The sequence below is a fragment of the Onychomys torridus genome, chromosome 20 (assembly GCF_903995425.1).
Source record: "Onychomys torridus chromosome 20, mOncTor1.1, whole genome shotgun sequence".
Lineage (NCBI taxonomy): Eukaryota > Metazoa > Chordata > Mammalia > Rodentia > Cricetidae > Onychomys > Onychomys torridus.
In genome coordinates, this window is record NC_050462.1 from 7,284,429 (window position 1) to 7,305,682 (window position 21,254).

The 21,254-nt window shown below is 48.2% G+C and overlaps 1 protein-coding gene across 1 annotated transcript in view; it reads left to right on the forward strand.

Annotated features, from left to right (window-relative positions):
* Nt5dc3 (5'-nucleotidase domain containing 3) overlaps positions 1 to 20,320 on the forward strand; it is a 50,849-nt gene extending 30,529 nt beyond the window's left edge. Inside the window, exons 5-14 of the mRNA XM_036169861.1 lie at positions 2,104 to 2,194; positions 3,291 to 3,428; positions 6,602 to 6,662; positions 7,069 to 7,171; positions 7,297 to 7,398; positions 9,097 to 9,178; positions 10,232 to 10,318; positions 11,250 to 11,390; positions 17,037 to 17,101; positions 18,906 to 20,320. Coding sequence (XP_036025754.1) covers positions 2,104 to 2,194; positions 3,291 to 3,428; positions 6,602 to 6,662; positions 7,069 to 7,171; positions 7,297 to 7,398; positions 9,097 to 9,178; positions 10,232 to 10,318; positions 11,250 to 11,390; positions 17,037 to 17,101; positions 18,906 to 19,158 — 1,123 coding nt within the window. The 3' untranslated portion in view covers positions 19,159 to 20,320. The remainder of the gene's footprint in view (positions 1 to 2,103; positions 2,195 to 3,290; positions 3,429 to 6,601; positions 6,663 to 7,068; positions 7,172 to 7,296; positions 7,399 to 9,096; positions 9,179 to 10,231; positions 10,319 to 11,249; positions 11,391 to 17,036; positions 17,102 to 18,905) is intronic.
* The last annotated feature ends 934 nt before the right edge of the window (positions 20,321 to 21,254 follow it).

Genomic DNA, 21,254 nt, shown 5'->3' on the forward strand with positions numbered 1-21,254 from the left:
AAGCAGAGATGTGCACCCCGATTTCCTTCCTTGGACAGTGTCTGCTGTCTCCCGTAAACTTAATAACTTCATTTCTATTTGCTTCTTTTTCTGCCCCGGTGTCTCTGTTTTCTCAAAATGTCATGTGTCAAATGTGATTGTTTTCCAATAACTTAAATACGTTTTTTTCTTTTTTTAAAAATGGACTCTCTTGTTCTGTCCAGTGTGGCTGCTTGTCTCAGGACAGGCGTGGTCAGGGGACAACTTTGTGCAGTTGTTTCCAGGGATCAGAGCCAGATTAACCGTCACAGAAGTCAGGCTCACCAGTGTTCTGAAAGTCCTCACCAGATCTTTTCTTTTGTCTCTACATCTCTGTCTTCTTCCTGGCCTCACGGACCCATGCCCCTTCTCTCCTGGACATCACTATCAGCACCCTCCCCCCCCCCCCCCCCCATGGCTGCCTACTGTTTGTAGAAGGAAGTTGAAGCCTTAGGCACAGGGCTAGGTTTTAAGTTTTTGTTCAACCTTTCAACTCTGACTGTATTTGTTAAGACTCTTAGTTTCAAGGAACTGAAAACTAACACAAATGCATTGCTCTGTTCTCAAGTTCTGTTCTCTGTTCACAGTCCTGAGGTCCACTGATAGGAGTGGGTGAGCTGGGTGAAAGTAGCCGTAGGTTGGCTTGGCCCGTCTCATGCTCCTCCCCCTCTCCTTGATTCTGGGACATTCCCCCCCCCCCCCCCCAATTCCTGTCCCCACCTATGGCTACTGTAGTCTGTCCTGTTTCTCCCTCCCAGCCCCATTCCAGGTCCTTCCCATTGGGTCCTCAGCCCCACCCACCCTCTCCTGTTGTCCATTTTATTTATGTGTAGATATCCATTGTGTAAGGGCCAGGTCGTACTCAGCAGGAGGAGCCAGATGGAGTGTTCAAGGAGAAAGGACTGTTAGCTGTGGAGTCCTCTCACCAGGGTGGTATTGTGTGCCTCTCTGGGGGAGGCGGGGTGTTCCCAAAGCTGTGGGTTTCCTGGTGTGTGTGTGTGTGTGTGTCTGTCTCTCCTGTGTGTGTATGTATGTATGTATGTCCGATCCTCACCTCATCAGATCCATCCCTTCATGATTTTGCTTGCTTTCTTTCCTTGTATGTTTCTGTGGATGGCTACTTTGCAAGAGCTGTTCTCCAAGGTCAGTCTAGACTGATCTGGTTTGTTACAAGGTCTTATCTGATTGCTGGAGCACAGTGGTGTTTTTTGTTCTCAAAGGCCGGGAGGAATTGGAACAGGTTAGTCAGGCAAAGTGTCAGCGAATACACGTGGTGCTTTTAAACCTAGTAGGGGGAGTGGAGACTGGAAAACATCACAGGCCAAAGCGCCAGCTACATTGTCTCACTGTCAGGCCGCTTGGTACAATCAAGGATTGCATGCTCACACCCTGGAGAAGGGTGGAGGAAGAGCAGCCCTCTGGGATGGGCAACTCAGACGGGCATGAGACAGCTGCTCACCTTTCCCCTGGAGGTGCAGGCACTGGATATATTTGCAAGTTCCTGGGGCCGGCAGATAGAGGTGTGCTCAGAAGGATGCTGGCTCTCAGTGTCATATAGCACTCCTCTCGAGGAGTGTCCTGTGCTAGGGCATGACTTTTCCACCTCAGCACTCAAGGGTGGGGGACGGTAACGGAATGAGTTAGAACCAGAAACATTTTCTCTGCTCAAATGTGTGAAAATCTCCACCGGAAACAAGTCCTTGGGAAGCCTTGCATCGCAGTGGGTTGAGAGCCTTGGAGGGCCTGGATTTAACCCTGACACAATGCTTTCCACCTTGCTAACTTTGAGGAAGGCACGTGACCATTCCTGTGGGAGGAACAGTGACTCCTAGGACAGCTGACAAGTAGCTGGATGCCCAGGTGAAATTCTGTTCTGCACGTTGGAGGTGTCATGTAGGATTAGTTGTAAATCTGGTTCTTGTTACCGACGGAGGCCTCACTGTAACTTCCTGCCCGCTGGCTGGAGCTGCTGCTGTGTCATTCTTGGCCTCCAACAGGTCTCCTGCCCGAGTGGAAAAACTCCATCAGTAGAGAAGTCAGAAGTCACCCTCTCTAGTTGAACACCATCTGTATTTTTTTTTCCAGAGGTCTCAGTGTTGTCCCCGATGAAGAAGTCATTGAAATGTACGAGGGATCCCACGTGCCCTTGGAGCAGATGAGTGACTTTTATGGAAAGGTAAGGTGGACCACTGGGTCATCAGAAGCAGCCGCTTTTCTCCTTTGGCAGTTTAGTGGCTGGGAAAACATCTTAGAGAGGAAGGACTTAGCTTGGCTTCTGTTTTCAGAGATCACGGCTGTGATGCTTCTGGGTCTGTGGTTTCAGAGATCATGGCTGTGATGCTTCTGGGTCTGTGGTTTCAGAGATCATGGCTGTGATGCTTCTGGGTCTATGGTGAAGCAGAGCATCATTTAGAAGGGTGGGTGAGGGATGGGGAAGCAGAGAGAGGAGAAAGATAAGGGTTTGGGGGCTGACATATATCTGCTTCCTACAACTGGGCCCTACTTCTTAGTAGTCAGTCAGCTGAGTTAATCAAAAGATTAATCTACTGATGCAGTTAGCAGCCTGTGATCTAATGGCTGGTAAGAGCCAAGCCTTGAGCACATGCATTTTGAGGTGGGGACACTTGTAGCTAAAGAGACTTAACTATTGGTCTCGCCTACCGTGTGTGTGTGTGTGTGTGTGTGTGTGTGTGTGTGTGTGTGTGTGTGTGTGTGTGTGTTTTGATGGGACCCTGAGATCGGGTCTTGAGAGAGTGTAGATCAGAGAGTGAGCCACTGTTGGCTCTTGGTGATTTTCTCCCTCTCTGACGGAGGCCCTTTCCACCTTCTCAGGCACCCTTTTGTCACCACAGCCCTCAGGTGTGGCTCTGCTGTTTGGTCTAAGTCCCTGGGGGTTGCAGAGGAGCGGCTGTGGCTGCCCTAAGATGGGCAGAAGCATTCTGGGACTGAGGTCTGCTCAGCTTCCTTTGCTGGGCATGATCCTGGCTTTTCTCACCTCTGTGACCTCCGGAGAGGGAGTGGGGAGTGATGTTAGCATGGGAAGGTGGGAGGGAAGGAAATAGGGAGGGAGTCCGGCCCCCAGGCAGGCATACTTGGTAAGATTAGCTCCTGCTGAGACCCAGGAACTAGGGAGCATGTTACTTTCTCGAAGGTCCCTCTGTGCACAGGACCCAAGTGTGGATTCCTGGAGCCCCTGGCTTCCTGGCCATCTCTTGCTGCTTGTCAGCTTGTGAGATAGGGTCTGTATTGCTAAGCCTGCCTTCCATCTGCAGAGTTCTCACGGGAACACCATGAAACAGTTCATGGACATCTTCTCCCTGCCTGAGATGACCCTGCTGTCCTGTGTGAATGAGCACTTCCTAAAGAACAACATTGACTATGAGCCGGTGCACCTGTACAAAGATGTCAAGGTGAGGGCAGAAGCCAGGGTGAGTTCAGGCTGTAGCTCTGTGTCTTCCTAGCTGTGTCCAGGTGGGGGGTCAAGTAGTCCTTCTCTGGGGTCACTGGTCTCTGTGATTGACTGTAGAAGTCATAAAGGGACACTGCTGTCTCAGAATAACCAGGGCAGTGTGCTCTATCACAGGTGGTGCCTGCTGTGACCTGGACTTCTAATCCTCTGACAGTCCTGCATACTGTCCTACCCTGAGCCTGCCCACAAGGAGGGTACGCCTCTTCACACAGGAGAAGCCACTGTCCATGCCCCATGCTTCCAGCAGTGAAGCTGATGTCATCTAGAGGGAGCCCTTCTTAAATACTTATTTTCCAAATGCCAGATCATTATTGCACACGTTTATGGGATGCAGTGTGCTTTGGTGTACACTGTGCCCCATGAAAATGCCCGGGGGGGGGGGTGGGGGTAGGGAGAAATTGGTTAATAGGTTAATTGGTTAATATTCCTCATACCCATCTATTTGGCATATCCATGGCTCACCTAGGCCTGCAGAAACCATGTCAGAATCCCACTGGAGAGCTACAGACAGATGCAAACAGTTAGATGCATATGTACACGTTTTATAAGTTTGTATATTTTAGTGTGTGTTCATAGTCACATTTATGTATAATGTATCTATCTATAGCCACATTTATTTGTTTGTTTGTTTTTGGAGGCTGGCCTGGAACTTGCTATGTAGTCCATGCTAATCTTGAGCCCACAGAGATCTGCTTGCATCTGCATGCTGACTGCTGGGATTGTAGACTTGTGCCACTATTTTCTTCTAATGGAAATTTTTTTTCATATAATATATTCTGATCATTGTTTCCCACTCCCCAACTCCCCCAGATCCTCCTCCCCACTCCCCAACTCCTCCAGATCCTCCCTCCTCCCCACTCCCCAACATCCTTCCTCCTCCCCACTCCTCCAGATCCTCCCTCCTCCCCACTCCCCAACATCCTCCCTCCTCCCCACTCCTCCAGATCCTCCCTCCTCCCCACTCCTCCAGATCCTCCCTCCTCCCCACTCCTCCAGATCCTCCCTCCTCCCCACTCCTCCAGATCCTCCCTCCTCCCACTCCTCCAGATCCTCCCTCCTCCCCACTCCTCCAGATCTTCCCTACTCCCTACTCCTCCAGATCCTCCCTCCTCCCACTCCAGGTCCTCCCTCCTCCCCACCCCCAAGTCTTCCTTTATTTTGTCTCTTTAGAGACAAACAAACAGTAACAGCAACAAAACAGAATTAAAAAATAAAAACAAAGAAAAAAATACAAGAAACACATGCACACAACCAAAATACATTAAACACAAGATCAGAAACCATAATTTACATGCAAAAAACCATTTAAAAAAAAAAGCTCCCAAACAAAGCAACGTGAGACAAGAAGTCTGCAGCAACAACATTGCGTTTACTTTGTGTTGGTCATCTCTGCTGGGCATGGGGCCTGTCCGTAAGTGTGGGTTATACACCCGGTGAGACTCCATCGGAGAAAATATTAGCATTCTTATATTTTTAAAGATCTATGTTTCTATACCACAATACTTTTACTGTATGCTCAGGGCCAGTGTAAATTCAAACAAACAAACAAACAAACAAACAAACAAAAAACAGGGTCTCTCTATGTAGCCCTGGCTGTCCTGGAATTTGTTATGTAGATCAGGCTGGCTTCGAACTCACAAAGACCTGCTTAGTGTTTGCCTCCTTTAGTGCCAGGATTAAAGGCATATGCTATCATATCTCTCACACACACACACACACACACACACACACACACACACACACATTTTTTTCTTTTTTTAATTTTTTCTGTGTATGGGTGGTTTGTCTGCATGTATGTCTGTGCCTGGTACCCTAGTCTGTTGTGAGCCACGACATGGGTGTTAGGAATTAAACCCTGGCCTCCTGGGGGAGCAACCAGTGTTCTTAACCAGTGAGCCATCTTTCTAGTTCCCACATCCAAAGTAAAATTTTGATTGTCCTGATTTCTCAGTTTTAGAGTTGAAGGACGTATTGTAGTTTCTCAGCATCACTTTGATAGAATTGGGCTGTTTGAATGTTTAGTGTTTAATTCTCCTTTTGTGCATTCAGACATGCTCTATTCAAGACTCATTTGTAACAAAGGAGAAATGTTCATGTGACGGTTGACTTTTACCATGGACAGCAAGCACTTGCGTAGAGTTTATAAAGTTCTAGGCTCTGCTTTGAGTGTTTCATATCAGCTCATGAAATCTTTGCGTTGGTGCCTGGAGGCAAGCACTGCTATTACCATTACTCCCGCTGAAGGACAGTGAGGCACAGAGAGCTTGAGTGTCTTACCCAAGGCCACACAACTAGTAGGTAGCAGAGCCTAGATTTTCAATCCAGGCAGGTTGGCTTGCATTTAACCATTGCCTTCTGTGTCGTGTGAAATTAGAACAGGCTCATACTGAAGGTAATTGAGATTAAGATTCTAGTCCAGAGTGACCCACTCTGGTGGGCAGCAGTCCACCAACAGTGTAAGACGTCCACCCCAGTTCCTGGTACCAGAAAGTTTCCGAGGCCCTTCAAGAGTCTACATGGGGCCTGCTACACAGTCCCCAACCTGGCAGTGGAACTCTGCAGTGACAGCAAGCAGGGTGTGCTGGCACAGCCCTGCGCCTACAGTGGACTTTCTGTCTTCCTTTTCCTTACATTTGCCAGTTGGACCTGTTGCTGCTGGTGACAGTGGCTTGGGCAGTTTCTTGCCCTGTTGGTGGCATCCAGAGAGGAGGTGTCTTTCTTGTCCCTCTGCCTTTGCCTCTTGCCCTACAGAACTGTTGGCATCTAGAGACGGGAAGGAAGGGCACAAAGATCGGACAGGGAGCCCCTTCCTGGAGGCTGGCTGCCGTCTGTGTTCACCATCCTGCATGTAAACTACTTTTTGTCATGGGGGACTTTGTTCAGAAATACTCAAATGGTGTTTTTAAAATGAGGCTTTTAGAAATTGCATTGGCCACAGTCTCTGTCACCGTGGAAACGCAAGCTTTTCCTAAAGTGCCACCTGGGCTGAATGGGGCTAGTGTTGAGATGTGTGGCGCTTGGGTCGGCAGGCTCCTAAGACAGAAGGCACCGATGCTGTTCATCGGGACAAACTCCAGCTCCCTTCTCACTGATGACAAATCTCCCTTTTGACAGGACTCCATAAGGGATGTCCACATCAAAGGAATAATGTACCGAGCAATTGAAGCGGATATTGGTACGTACTCAGCAGCATTTGCTGTACTGCTGTGTGAGCATTTAAACATCACACCCCAGGAGCTGAACAGGGCCCACAGGTGTCTCCTGGGTTTTGTTTAAGGACCCTGATCCTGGCAGTGAAGGTGTCTCCTCCACATTCTCCAAGTTCTAGAACTTGGTGTCTGTCAGCCTAATGCTAAGAGAGGCGATGGCCGCTGCATCACACTATCCTTGGTTATGTATGTATGCATGTGTGTGTTGCGGGGGCACGTTTCCCATACACTGAGCACTCATATGCTTCCCCTAACCAATCTTCCTTGGTACTTGAGTTTCCCCACTGTGCTCAGGACACTGCTTAGCCCAGGAGCCCACCTTGTAAGTGCCTTATTTCCTTCTGACCATGTGAACTTTTCTCTCATTCTTAGAGAAGTACATCTGTTATGCCGAGCAGACCCGTGCGGTGCTGGCTAAGCTGGCTGCCCACGGCAAGAAGATGTTCCTCATCACCAACAGCCCCAGCAGCTTCGTGTAAGTTCCATCCCCTCGCCAGCGGCTGGCTCATGGCTCAAATGCCATTCATTCGTCTTAGCACTGGAAAGAAATGTAAAAAGTTGGACCCTTTAATGTCAGCTCACCTGGCTGCCTTGTTCCAGAGACAAAGGGATGCGGTATATCGTGGGGAAGGACTGGAGGGATCTGTTCGATGTGGTCATAGTTCAGGCCGAGAAGCCCAACTTCTTCAATGATAAGCGGAGGTGAGGCCCGTGGGCTGGGACTTGATTGTATTTTGTGAATACAGAGAGAGCATGCTTTAGTGAAATCCAGTCACAAATCATAGGCATCTGGGACACAGCTTGGTAACCGCCTAGCTTTGTAACAGTGGGATGGGCACATAGAGAGCATTCTCAGGTCATGTGAGTCAGGCTTTAAGAAATTGATAGACTGTGGTGGAAAACAAGGATTAATACCACACAGCAAAGTAGGTCTGTAGCTCCAGATGCCTTGTGCAGTATAAGAGAGCCCCACCGACGCCAGGCTGCCTGGTGGCATCTCTTGGAATAAAGCTAATTGGTGCATTTAAAATTGCAGCTGGATTTTGCAGAATTCTCTGCCATCCAGTACAAGTCTCAGCCATGTCTTATGTCATATCCTCCTGCCTCCGGAGCTTTGAGAGGAGAAGAGGAAAAGTTGGGGTCAGTACAAGAGTGCTAAAATTGTCCTTTAACCTGGGGACAGACTAGGTGGCCCCCACTCATGGTTGAGGATCCTTATGATAGCGTTCTAAGATAGCTTCTGTCTAATGGCTTAGTTTTCTGGGCCCTTCCTGGTCTGTAGCTGGTGACCAGCAGCCTTTCCTCTGTGCTGGTTCCAAGGATCCAAAGGTAGTATCTGAAGTAGTGTGTCATGTGTACGTTCCTTTGGGGATGCTAAGTTCCGGTGTCCCAGGAACACACTGACTCCTGGAAGAAGAGGCCAGCCAAGCACAGAGAATGAAAATGCAGGCCAGAGTCTTGAGTGTAGTCGGAAGCTGTATGCTCACCGTGTTGCTTCTAGAGACCTCACACAGCTCTTAGATTCCTGTGAAAGCTGGCTTTTCTGACATGTTTGTCCACACCGGAGGGCAGGGCCCCGGCTCTTCCCGGGAGGAACTCCACACCGCACCTCCCCCTCCGTGGTTTTGGAGGTCTGCAATAATAACATTCCCATTCTTCCTGTTATTTATAAAAACCCCAATGGTTGAGGCTGACGCGTTAATTCAGAATACCCATGTGAGGAAATGGTAAGCAGCTGCTAAGGATGGCGGATTTGACTAGTGAAAGCAGCCAGCGTGTCTTACTGCTGACATGCTTAGGAATATGACATCACAGGAGAGACTGCTGGCAAGACTGGAAGAAAAGAGATATAAATAAAAGTGTACAAAGACCTTCATGTTCCTCAGAAAAGGGAAAGTGGGTTTTGATACCTACAGGGTCTTTCTATTTTTGTGCCTGGAGAAGCAATTACCCCAAAAGGCACCGTGAGTCCCGCGGGTTTGCCCTTGGGTTAGGGATGGGGCCAGCTCCACTCCCAGTCCATCATAGCTAGTGCCCCTGCCCTCCACCTGGCATCTAACTCAGGGTGGCAGCAGTGTCCTGCAGGCTTCCCTCGAGAAGGAGATGCTCTCTGCCCTGCAAGTGTCCCAGGGAAACCTGACTAAAGGGCTTGTGCTTACCAAGGGTGGTTGGCCCCAGAATTCTTTTTTTCTTTGCTGTTTTTTTCCCTCCTTATTCTTCATTACCTACTTGTGGGTGGTGGGTTTGTGGTGGGGTCTGCATAGTGTGGAATGAAGTGCCCTCGGCCAGGGGATGCAGTGAGGTTTGGGTGCTACCTCATGTTCTCTGTGAGTCCCTGTTTGGGATGGGGCGGACAGCCTTTACCACGTGTTCTAGTAATGCTCCCCTTTCTGTTGTTAGACCTTTCCGGAAGGTGAACGAGAAAGGTGTCTTACTCTGGGATAAAATCCACAAGCTTCAAAAAGGCCAGATCTATAAGCAGGTATCTGTGCTTCCCCGTCCTTCCTGCTTTGCAGTGAGCGCTCACAGGGCCGCGGGCACTGAGACTGTCCAGGCGCTTGGCACGGACGACTGCGTATAATTAGATGGCCAAACTTAGGCCAAAGTCAATGTATTTGCGGTCTGCTGGTATTTATTTACAGTAACTTGAAGTTGACTGTTTTTAAAAATAACATTTAAAGCATTATCCTCTATAAAATGTAAAGTGTCAGTAGTAAACCTTGGAGATTTCTCTTTGAGGAGCATTAATCTTGGTCTCTTATTCATCCAACGAATTTCCTGCTAAGAGACATTTTTTTAATTTTTAATTTTATTATTATTTTCATGTGCAGTTTTAAACATGCTGGCATCATCATAAAAGGCTGTCAGATTGGGTCATGTTGATCATTCTAACGTCACTGGAGTTGTTTTCTTTCTAGAACATTCTTGGTGGGTTTGTAATAGCCTGCTAGGTTTAACAATGAATGTGTTCTCTAGGCCTTGAAAAATTAGTTTGAATTCAAGCATTTTACTTCTAACAACTTAGAAGGTTTAGATGTGGCTCGTACAACTCCCTGTAAGAATGTTTACAGAATAGGTGAGGTTGTGGACCATCAGGGCATTGGCAGAAGGAACCAACTGGTAATTACAATAAAATTAAAAGTCATTTATATGGAATGCTGGTCTCAGCAAGAGGCTTATGTAATCTGAAATGTTGTTGTTGGAGATAGTCTCACAGTGTAGCCCTAGCTAGCCTGGAATATGTTGGGTAGGCTGGCCTCGAACTCACAGAAATCCCCCTAACTCTGCCTCCTGAGTGCTGGGATTAAAGTCGTGCGCCATCCATGCCTGACTATGAAATTTTTTGAGAGTACATTCGGCATCAAAGAAAGGTCTAAAAGATTTTCCATGAGTGTGCTTTTAGCTTTATGTGTCAATATTTAAAATAAGTCATAAGTGTTAAAAACAATTTTTGTAAGTTCTAAAGCATAGGTATTGCAGACTATGGCTACTGGGTTTCCAACATGTAATGATCTATGTTCCTCTTTCACTGTAGGGCAATCTGTATGAATTTCTGAAGCTCACTGGATGGAGAGGCTCCAAAGTGCTGTATTTTGGTGACCACATATACAGTGACCTGGCGGTGAGGAGCCTTCTTCCCTCAGTGGGGATGGCCGTGTTCTTTCACCGAGTGTGTGTGGGGGGTTCTCTTTCCTGTTCTGTGACATTATCTTTATGCTTTCCTTAGAAACTAGGAGGGGCACAGTTTTGAATGGCTCACTTACACAAAACAGCAAAGATCCGAGTTGTGAAAGATAGCTTTGTCTTTTCTCTTTTAAACAAAACTGAAACCTTGGCCTGTTGTGAACTCAAGGGGTTGAGATATGCGGAATAAAAATGCATTCAAGTGTGCCCCCATTATCTGACCACTTCAGGCTTGAGGTCCTGTAGTTCCCCGTAGCCCAGAGGGCCTGCTCGATGGTAATGTCCCCAGAGGTCTGGGAAGCAGTGTTGACTAGGACACTCCCCGCACACACAGTGCTGGGAATTGACCCCTGGCCTGTGCATGCCAGGCAAGTGCTCTGCCATGGATCTCCATTCCGGTCCTAGTGTTCTGAGACTGCATCGCATGTGTATAGCTCAAGCTGTCTAGAAATCTGGTGCTGGACAGTGGGATGCTAGGACTCCAGGGGCACCTCACTCAGTTTGTGAGGACCATTTAGAGCATTTCGGTTGAGTATTTCCCTGTTCCTGACCTCACAGACTGTTTTTTTTCACAGACCATGGTTAGTGGTTCCATACCACCACCACCACCACCCCAACTTGCCCCCAATCTCTGAAGTAGCTGTGAATCACAGCCATTATCTCCAGAACAGAAACTTTCCGGGTGAACTGGTCAAAGCCTGGGGCCAAATTGGTTTTAATTAAGTGTAATTCATTGCTTTCAACTTGGTTAATAACTAACCATTACAGTTAAAGAGTGATTGAGCGCATACTTCCCTTGTCTGGGAGAGGTGGCACACTGTTGAGTTCCGAGGGGACTGATGTTGGCATCCCATGGTCTTTGTGATCAGGATCTGACACTGAAGCATGGCTGGCGCACTGGAGCGATCATCCCCGAGCTGCGGTCCGAGCTCAGAATCATGAACACGGAGCAGTATATTCAGACCATGACCTGGCTGCAGACCTTGACTGGGCTCCTGGAGCAGATGCAGGTTGGGGTGTTTTGTTTTGTTCTCTTTTTTTTAAGCCTAAAGATAATTGCTGAACAAAACGATGTCCTGTATTCTCTGTGTAGTTATGAAGTATAAGGTTTAAGTAGTCCTCAGCAGACTGTAGAGTTGCTAGTGATTATTTTGTCCTTTCCTCTTAATGGGACCGTTACAAAAGTTCCCGAGAGCCATTTTGAGAGCCTTTGCAGGGTTTTAAAGGCAGGTGCAGTTTTTGGTCCTCTGTTGGTGAAAATTTGCCCACTAATTCCCACTCAGTTATCCTCTGCCACCCTCCTTGCTTTTAGATTACCAGGGGACTTCCCTGCACTGGCCTCAGTGTCCCCATCTGTAAAATGGAGGGTCTTTAGGAATGAACACACCAATCTAGCCACCTAAGAGTCGCAAAGCAAGTTGGGATCCTGGGTCAGCTTCAGTGGCACTGTGATTAGCTGCTTTCAGTGGTGAGTCATGCAGCCAGTCTGGGGCAGTTTAGACAGGATGCCTTTGTTGTGCTTATTTCCTAGCCCAGGCTGTTGTCCCTCTATGGTAGAAGTGACCCTTCTCAGGGCTTTTCTCACCCCATCTCATGAACCACCTGTGCAGCTCAGCCGGCCATACTGCCTGTGTGAGTGAGTGGAGGTGCTTTTAGGTTAAGTGGCACAGATAGCCACTCTTGGCCGGCACACCTGCAGCCTCTGGTCATGGCTCGCTGCCCACAGATCCTCCTGCCAAGCTTCGAGGAGAAGCAGGGCAGGCCTTGTCCTCTCTCCCAGGGTGCACATTCCAGTGCATGGGGCCCCACACGTCCTCCAGGCCTGGGTTCTGGTAGGCCCTTGAGACCTTGGCTCCTCTGATTGGGGTTTGTTTTGCTTTCTTTGCTGTGTGGGCTGTGAGGTGGTTTTCTAAAAATATCGGCTGTCAAGTCTGGCCTCATGCTGCTGAGCTTGCGCCGCCTGTCACATGGCGGTAGTTTTCCTTATGTGCCCGCTATTGTGCCAAGGGCTTGCATGGCACACAGCATTCAGTCACAGCTGTCCCGTGTGTGCAGGTGCAACCTTTTCGTTTTAGTAAGGAAGCTGGGTTTTGAGAGGCTAGTGACATGTGTGAGGTCACACAGTGGTACAGTGAGGCTCAGCTTCAGGCTTGTGATGCCTTTGTCTGGGCTGCCCAGCACCACCCTGAAGTACTGCCACCTTAGCGGTTGTCAGGTGGGGCTAAGCCTCTGCGATAGTCTTATTTGTGGGTTCTCTTCCTGTGTTTTTATTTTAGTTGCCAGTGGTTAAGTGGTTAAAAAAAATGAAATGGAAAATTTCAGAAATAGACAATTTATAAGTTTTAAAAAATGTTTATAGTATATTGTTAAAGCTATTGTCTTATCCTTAGTTATTAATCTCTTATTTTGTGTCTGATTTATAAATTGATCTTCACTATAGGTATGCACACATAGGAAAAACAGTCTATTGATAGTGCCCACGATTTAGGTTATGAGTTTGGGGACCATCTCCCTGAGGATAAGGGAGATGACTCCTTTTGTGACTGAGTTACCTGTGTGTACTGGCATCCAGTTGGCTCTAGAAACAGGCCTTTTTTATTTTTCCTCTGACCCTGGAACATGCTTGATAGATAGCTAAGGTAGCATTGAAAAGATTTCTGTGACGTTGAAAAGATTTCTGTGTTGTATAGAATGGTCACACAAGACGTAGACTGGGAAGTAAGAGAGGGGTTGGTGTGTGTTTCCACCCTGATTTTATAGGAGAGGAGACAGGCTCAGAGCTAAGGGAACTTTGCCAGTTACAGCATAGTCTGCAGCCTGGAGCTGGCTGGACGTGAGGTCTGACTGATGTGAGGCTGGGCCTTGTGTTCATTTTCTCCTCTCCAAACTCTGGGGTGACCCTGAGAGCACATCCTCATGTGTCCAGTGATTCCCTGAGCTCCTCGGAGAAATCCCTGGGGCTGGCCTTACACCAGCAGTCCCTCTGGCTCCGGTCTTCACCTGCCCGCTGCAACCCCTCAAGCTCTGTTGGGTGTGGGTACCATATATCAAAGGGTGGGGCTAATCAGTTAAACACACGCAGATGAGTGACTGTCCTCACTGCCCTACCCGCCCCAGTCTGGAAAGTTCCATGTTTTTCAGTTGAGCTGATGACTCGTGCTTCTGGAACTTTCATATTTTCAGAATATGTAGACCATTATTAAGAAAATGTGTCCTGTGAGATTGGGTTTAATTTGGGGGTTAAGTCTGATGAATTAAGCAGAAGAACATAACTTTTGGATTTAAAAAAGTGACTCTAAGGAGTAATTCCTTGGTCATGACTAATGGTGAGAGCTGGTGTCTGTAGACCTTTGCAAGGCCTTCAGGCCACATGTGGACTCGGGGTTGGCAAATGTCTTTGAAGGCCAGATAGCGGATATAGTAGGGTGTGTGGGCTGTGGACTGTGTCATAAGCACTCAGTTTTTCTCAGCACAGCCGTGGACAGTGTCACGCTGCAGCTGTCCCAGTCAGCCATGGATGCCGAAATACAGCTCTCATCTTATTTCCATGTGTGATGAAATGATTCTGTTGTTTCCCAGCCATTTCATAGAGAGCACCCATCTGTCTGCTCATGAGCGGACAGTAGAATGGGTACTGCCTAGATCTGGCTTCCTGGCGTCAGCCACTAGGTGACCTGCTCGCAGCATCCTGTGCAGACAAAGGGGGTGGGGCAGTGATGGGCTAGCCGACCTGCACTTTGCCCACAAAGAGCTAATTATATTGAGTGACAGCTTTGGGGACAAAGATGACTGAGAGCCTGTGGGTTTCTGGTTAGTCTTCCCATGCTAACTGCTCTCTCTGGAGGACATGAAGTAAGTAATAATAATAAGTAATTGCATAATGTTTAATACATTATGAAATAACAATAAGTAATATTGTGATTAATAATTAATAGGCCAAAATATTTTAAAGTAGACTTCAGATACTCCAGGCTTGTTTGACAGAAGTGTGCCTTGTAGGGGACAGACCTGGAAAAGGGACAGCACAAGAGAGTAAGGTTTTCTCAAACAGGGACATGCACGTTTAGGTGCTGGTGACATGAGCCTCAGTGATGGAGAAAGTCTTGGAGGGTGGCCACAGCCAGGCCCAAGAAGAGGCTGTATCCAGATGCAGAGCCACAGAGCTGGCATCCCTGCTGGGGATGCTGCTGCCTTTGTGTTTCCTTTCAACAACCCGTGGCCATGGGTTGCTGGAGACCACCCATCATCCTTGGATGCCCTCTAAGCTCAGGACCAGGGTTGGGGAGAAGGTTTGCTGGATAAAGGTGCTTCCCACCCAAGTATGATGTCATGAATTCAGTTCTGGGAGCCCAGAAGAGAGCCTAGTCCTGCAAGCTGTCCCTGACCTCTTACCTCCACACACTGAGACATATGCGTCCTCTCCCCAAGTAAATAAAATGTTAAAACAACAACAACAACAACAACAACAACAACAAACCTAGAAAGAAAATCAGGGCTGGTAGAAAAGCAGAGGCAGGTGTCGACGTGGAGTACATGCACTGTCTACTCTATATCTGGTGAAGCTGGCTCTTTCCGTCTACAGAGCCTGCCCTGGGCTCCATCCGAGGGCGGGAGTGGAGAGGAGAATTGGCATGGCTTCTAATTACTTTGACAGGAGATAAAATAGAGTAATTTTGGTGATTCTCAGCCTTGTCTCCACTCCCGAGATTCTTCCCTCCTGTCCCATGGGCTCTGGGACCAACACCTCTTTCCTGCAGTTCCTGAGACCAAGGTGCCAGCAGTCACTGTTGGTAAGGTCTGGCTTTACCTGGCGGCCTCATGTGGTGGAGAGGTTAGAGAACGCTGATCTTTCCTATCAGGACACTGATGACATCAATAAGAACCTCGCTAAGGCCAGAGCCGTTAATGCCATCACTTTGGCGGTTAGCATTTCTGTCTGGGAGTGTTGGAGGGATGCGAGCACACTATCTCTAATGAGCTCCTTCCAGGGGCCTAGTTTATGGATTAAGATGGAACAGTGGCCCGAGTTGAGGCTCAAGTTTTCTCTTGAAGATTGTTTTGCTATGGCCTGTTCCCACAGTGGCTGCCATCTTTTCTCTCTCTCTTGTGTCTTCGGTATCTGGCACGGGAAGGCCTGGTACTCAGTGGGTACTGAATGAATACACACACACATACATACACACATAGATTTTACATGTCTAGAAATTCCTTGAGGTGTCCTATGGATTTTATCTCTAAATTCTGTGGTGGGTATTTGTCGATTTAAAATGTGAACACCAGGGCTGGAGAGATGGCTCAGACGTTAAGAGCACTGGCTGCTCTTGCAGAGGTCTCAGGTGGGATTCTTAGTACCTACATGGCACCTGTAACGATGGTGCCTGGGTATCTGATGCTCTCTTCCGGTCACTGTGGGTGCTGCATGCATGTGGTGCACAGACATACATGCAGGTAGAATACGTATACATAGAAAAATAAAAATAAATGTGAACATTAATTAAAAACATGTCTGTAATACCCAAAAAAAAACTCATAGTGGTGCTGGCTCAGTGACCTGGTGCATTAGTAGAGCTCAGTTAGGATATTCTCAATGACAGCTGCTTCCTGACTTGGACAGATATTAGGCAGGAAACCCAAGTCTTGGGCTCAGCTGGGACAGGTTTTGTCTGGTTGACTGTTCAGCTGGGCAGATGTGACAAACAGTTTGGCTCTCAGGGGAAGCAGGTGGTTCAGTGTGTAGTCTTGTCCTCTGAGTCCTAAGGTTACCCCGTGGTCATGAATGAGGTAGTACCACGTGTCCCCTGTGGTCATGAGTGCCCTGACTCTGGCTCCACTGTTGTGGTTTAGCGGTGAGGACCTTGGTGAGGAGCCACATACTGGCTTGTGGGGAGTTGTCTGTCACTTTCTTTTTGCCATTGGCTCACATTTTGACTCATCAGAAAATCCTTCACATTTCCTTTTCATCAAGGCTAATGTAACACTAGGATTATAAAATTAAGAATATCTGAGTCCTGTTGTCTCGTGAAACATTTCAGTGCTAATTTCCAGATGTCGTGGGCTTAGAATCCTTGGGTGTGCTGCCACGTGCACCATGCCCACTTCTCGGTCCTTGTGTTGACACTCAGGGAGGAGGGGCAGTAGGCATCATGGACTGTGTATTTATTATGTAATACATGGGTGTAATGGGCATGGCACACATCGTATGTGGATGTACATAACCTTTAATAACAGTTTCATGGCTTCATAATTTTACATCTTAATTTGTGAAGCTACATTTGTCTTAGATTTATCGTGTGTGTGTCTGTATGTGTGCACATGCCACCTCATTTGTGTGAGGTCAGAGGACATCTTGCAGGAGTTGGTTCTCTCCAACAGGCTTGGTGGCAGGCGTCTTTATCCATCGAGCCATCTGTAACCCTAAGCTAGGTTTCTAGTAACAGACAACTAAAGCTTCTGTGTGTGTGTGTGTGTGTGTGTGTGTGTGTGTGTGTGTGTGTGTGTGAAGACACCAGGCTTTCACTTGGGAAAATGCATTACTTCATACAAGTGCTACTTAAGGAGTAAGATTCCTTCAGAAAAAGTTGCCCATTAAGAAATTCTTACTGCTAAGAGTTTGTTTGAAACCAAAGCCCTGGAACTGTTGGTTTATGTCCCTGCAGGTCCACAGAGATGCTGAGTCACAGCTGGTCCTGCAGGAATGGAGGAAGGAGAGGAAGGAGATGAGGTAAGAGCATCACAGCCACCACCTGCCAATGCCTGCCCGGCCTTTGGTGTGCTCTGAGCATCTGAAATGACATCGGGAAACCACATGTGACCCTGACTCCTGAGTTTCCAGGATCACTTCTCTGCTGGTGGTTTCTTCAAAGCCAGCTGTCAGCACATGTGGCTGTTGGGGCTGTGCTGGGGCTCTGAGCACAAGAACCCATCTGCTATTTCAGGAATGTGCACCCAGCCTTTCTTGGTCCAGAAAGCCTTCCTGTCAGAAGTTCACGAGTGTGTCCTTAGGGGACAGTCGTCCACAGGGGCCTTCGTACAACCGTGATTCTTAGGATTCTCTGCGAACTGTGTGTGGTTGTCCCTACGCCCTGGCAGAGCCTGAGATTTGGAAATGGGTTGTTTCTGGGACTCTGGTCCCTGAGCAGTGGCAGCTTGACCTGACAAGGGATGTTGAAGCCAAGCAGAAGCCAAGCCTGTATTGAGTCCCTTCCTGCCTCTTCCTCAGCCAGCTCAGGCTGGCTCAGGCCTATTCTGACTTGATTCTTTTGCTCTAAAAATGTGGAGGAGAGGAAAAGTGGGAAAAGAGACCATCTGTGAAGGCCTGGGGTCCACAGTGCGCGGTTCCTCACTTTCAGGGGCCTAGAATGGCTTGATAAGGAAGCACCTCACCTGCCTCAGATTTCCTTTTGGCTCCACACCTCATCTTTTTGTTTTGTTTTTCTTCTCTTATTATTATTTAGACTTTTTTAAAGTGCAGGAGTGTTTTGCTTACATATATGTCTGTGCACCTCGTACATGCCTTGTGCCCATGGAGGTCAGATAACACATCCCCTGGAACTGGAGTTGTGGGCTGTTGGGATTCCTCTCTTAACCACTGAGCCGTCTATCCAGCCCGCCCCCTCCACATCTCCACGAGATGTTGCAGTAAGGGTTTAAGAACCATTTACGTTGTTCATCTGCAGAGACCTAGTTGGGGCTTGAACAGCTGTGGCCGTTTGGTCATGGCAGCTGCCATTCTCCAGCGACAGCTGGCAACTGCTAACTCTTATGTGCAAAAAAGTTAGACGCTTGCTGTGTTTGCAACTGATGTTGCACCATTCAGATGGCATTAATCATTTTGCCAAATTGTCTGTGTAGAGGATGTTGACTGAGCTGAGACTCACAGAGGTCCTGTTGCAGAGGCCTACCATGGCCTGGGTGACAAAGGATGCTCTGGGCGAGGCTGGAAGGGAGTGCAGAGCATTTGAAGGCCTGTCATGGAAGGCGGTGACTAATGTGATAATCCATAATTCTTCCATGGGAAGACTTGAGGGTTTACAGTTTTTTATTTCTGTACCTTGCTTAGTTCTTGGTCTAGAAACACGGAGAGTTGTCTGTCTCAATCCCTCTAAAACAGCTCCTGCATGCTCTGATCGGCACACAGTGCGTGTGTTTGGGGGAGCATGCAATTCACTCTGCAGCCTCGAAGGAGTGTTTTTTAACTGCCGTTAAGTGGGGAATATGACCAGCTCTTTGAGAGATGGCCTGTGGTTTCTTTGTTTTGTAAGACAGGGTCTCACTGTGTAGCTCAGGCTAGCTTCTGATCTTCTTCCCTCAGTCCCCTGGTGCTGAGCTTACAGGTGTGGGTCCCATACCTGGCTCACACCTTTTTCCTTGGTTGGTAATTAGGTCTGCTCTTGGCTAACTGGCTACTTTTTCTCTCCAGTAGCTTTTTGTTTTAAAGATTTTTTTTTTTTTTTTTTTAACTTTAGTAGTTAAAAAAAGTTTAAAACCTTTCTCTATTACTTTGTTTTTATTTCTTGACACTTCAGAGAAATGACCAAAAGCTTCTTCAACGCCCAGTTCGGGAGCTTGTTCCGCACAGACCAGAACCCGACCTACTTCCTGAGGCGCCTGTCGAGGTTCGCGGACATCTACATGGCCTCTCTGAGCTGCCTGCTGAACTACGACGTCCACCACACCTTCTACCCTAGGAGGACTCCCCTGCAGCATGAGCTCCCCGCATGGTCGGACAGCCCCTCTGCCTTCAGAGCCCCGCTGCTGCAGGAGGTTCAGGCCAAGTAATCTCTGAGGAAGAAGCCAGGAGCAGCCACGGCCTCACAGAGGGTCCAGTGGGCCTGAGAGTTGCTTTCCCAAAGAGTCAGATAACACCTTTTGTATTTTTTCTACCTTACCACAAACACTGTCCTGTCCAGGTAGAGACAGGAGCGGGCCGCCTGGGTTGTGTCCTCTACACACAGCATCGAGACACGGATGCTGCCTTGTTTACTATGGAGATCCAACATCAGGCCTTCTGAGACAAGTGAGACCGCTTGATGCTGTCTGTGTTCAGCAGGTCAAGAGAGGACACTTCTTGATTCTGTGAGACATTTCTTGGTTGTTTACAAGCAAAGCATTGGGGACTGGGAGAGCACGGTGACATCTCAGCCAGTTCCCTGTCCTCTGGTCCTAGGCTTTTGCGGGCTTCTACACGTTGCTCCAAGAGACCACAGGCTCCCAGAATGACTTTGTTGAGGAAGAACAAGAAGAACTTGTCCTCAGTGTGAACTTGCTTTGCCTGCCCCTAGCTGCTGACGGGGTGATGGGCAGATTTCCTCCTCCCCCGGGAGTAGGTGAGGAGATGGCAGCTCTGGTTATAATTGCCTTTAAGCTGGTGGGTCGGACATTGTAGGAGACAAGCAGCAAAGCCTTGGGGCTCAGGCTGCGGCCAGCACAAACCTGTGTGCTAGGGCACTTGGGACACAGCAGCTCGCTGGTGGAATTTCACATTTAATGCCAAGAGCCAAGCTCATGAAGGGCACCTCTTCCTCCCTCCCCAATCTGGGAGGCAGAATCCTTTATTATGTCTGCTTTGCAGTATCTTTGAACATATTTGATGCCCTGAGGGCCACAGGAATGTTAGAGGACACAGTCCTGTTTAAATGGTTTCATTGTAAATGCCAAATGAGTCCCTGTGGCTAGATCAGCCTTGTCTCACGTGACCCGGCTCATTTTAAGCTTTTGCGCTAATGTGGCGCTGCCGCTGCTGTTGCTGCTGTTGCTGCTGTTGCTGCTCTTCTTTCCCCTCCTCCTCGCCCACTCCATTCCCCCCTCCAGTTAGGGTCTTGCTATGGATCCTGGGCTGCCCTTGGACTCAATCCTCCTGCCTCAGTCTCCTGAGTGTTGAATTATAGGCATGCGACTGTGGTGTGGCATGTATTAAATCTAAAGAACAGCATGAACACGAGGGAGGCTTGTGGCGAGTGCTCGCTAGTTGGCATCTTTACTACAATAAGTAGATCGTCACGGGCTGCTGATTGACTGCTCACGTGGCCTTCTGGAGGCTGCCTGCCACAACACAGAAGTTAGGTGGGCTGTCCAGTATTCACCGCAATGCCGTGTGTTATGGTGATCCTCGATGTCTGCTGTGCTGACCATCGCCCACTCCCGTGTTGTGTTCTGAACACTGGAGTTCAGTGTTCTGCTTTTTAAGGACAGGATGGGCATTTTTCTGTTCACTTGTTTTCCTCCGTGGGGGCTTTTGGCAGCTGGCATCTAATGCTAGCAGGTGATGCTCAGCACCGTCCGGATGCTGCTCAGGATGCCCCTGACTTGTGCTTTGTAGGAACAGAATGAATTTTTGGTCTATTCAGATATCCTTCAGTATAGACTAGATGCCAGTTCTGGGGTGGGGTGGGGTGGTGTTTACTCACGAATGGAGAATTGCTTTCTTGAATGCCTACCGCAGGTGACCTAAGCCTTGGGGGAGAAAAACATCTGGGTACGAGAAATGAAATTTACAGTCTATTCCTGTGTAGAAGTCTTGAGGTCACTAAGCGTGACAGTCTTGGGATCATGGCCCAAGACTGGCAGACTTGTAGATGTAACCGTCTTGTTAAATAAGAAACACAGAGCCAATTGCAGAGTTAAAAGCCAAGAGGTCAGAGCAATAGCTGAGAGCTGAAAACCTTACCCTTCACTGCTGCTCTGTCTTTCCTCTCTGCCAGAGAGCTACTTCCTGTGTCCTGTCTTTTATATAGACTTTCTGTTCTGCCTTCTCATTGGTTATAAATCCAGCCACATGACCTCCTTGTCACTGCCTGTTTGTATAGACCTCCAGGTCTTCTATGGTTGGTATTGAGATTAAAGGCGTGTGTCGCCATGCTGGCTGTGCCCTTGAA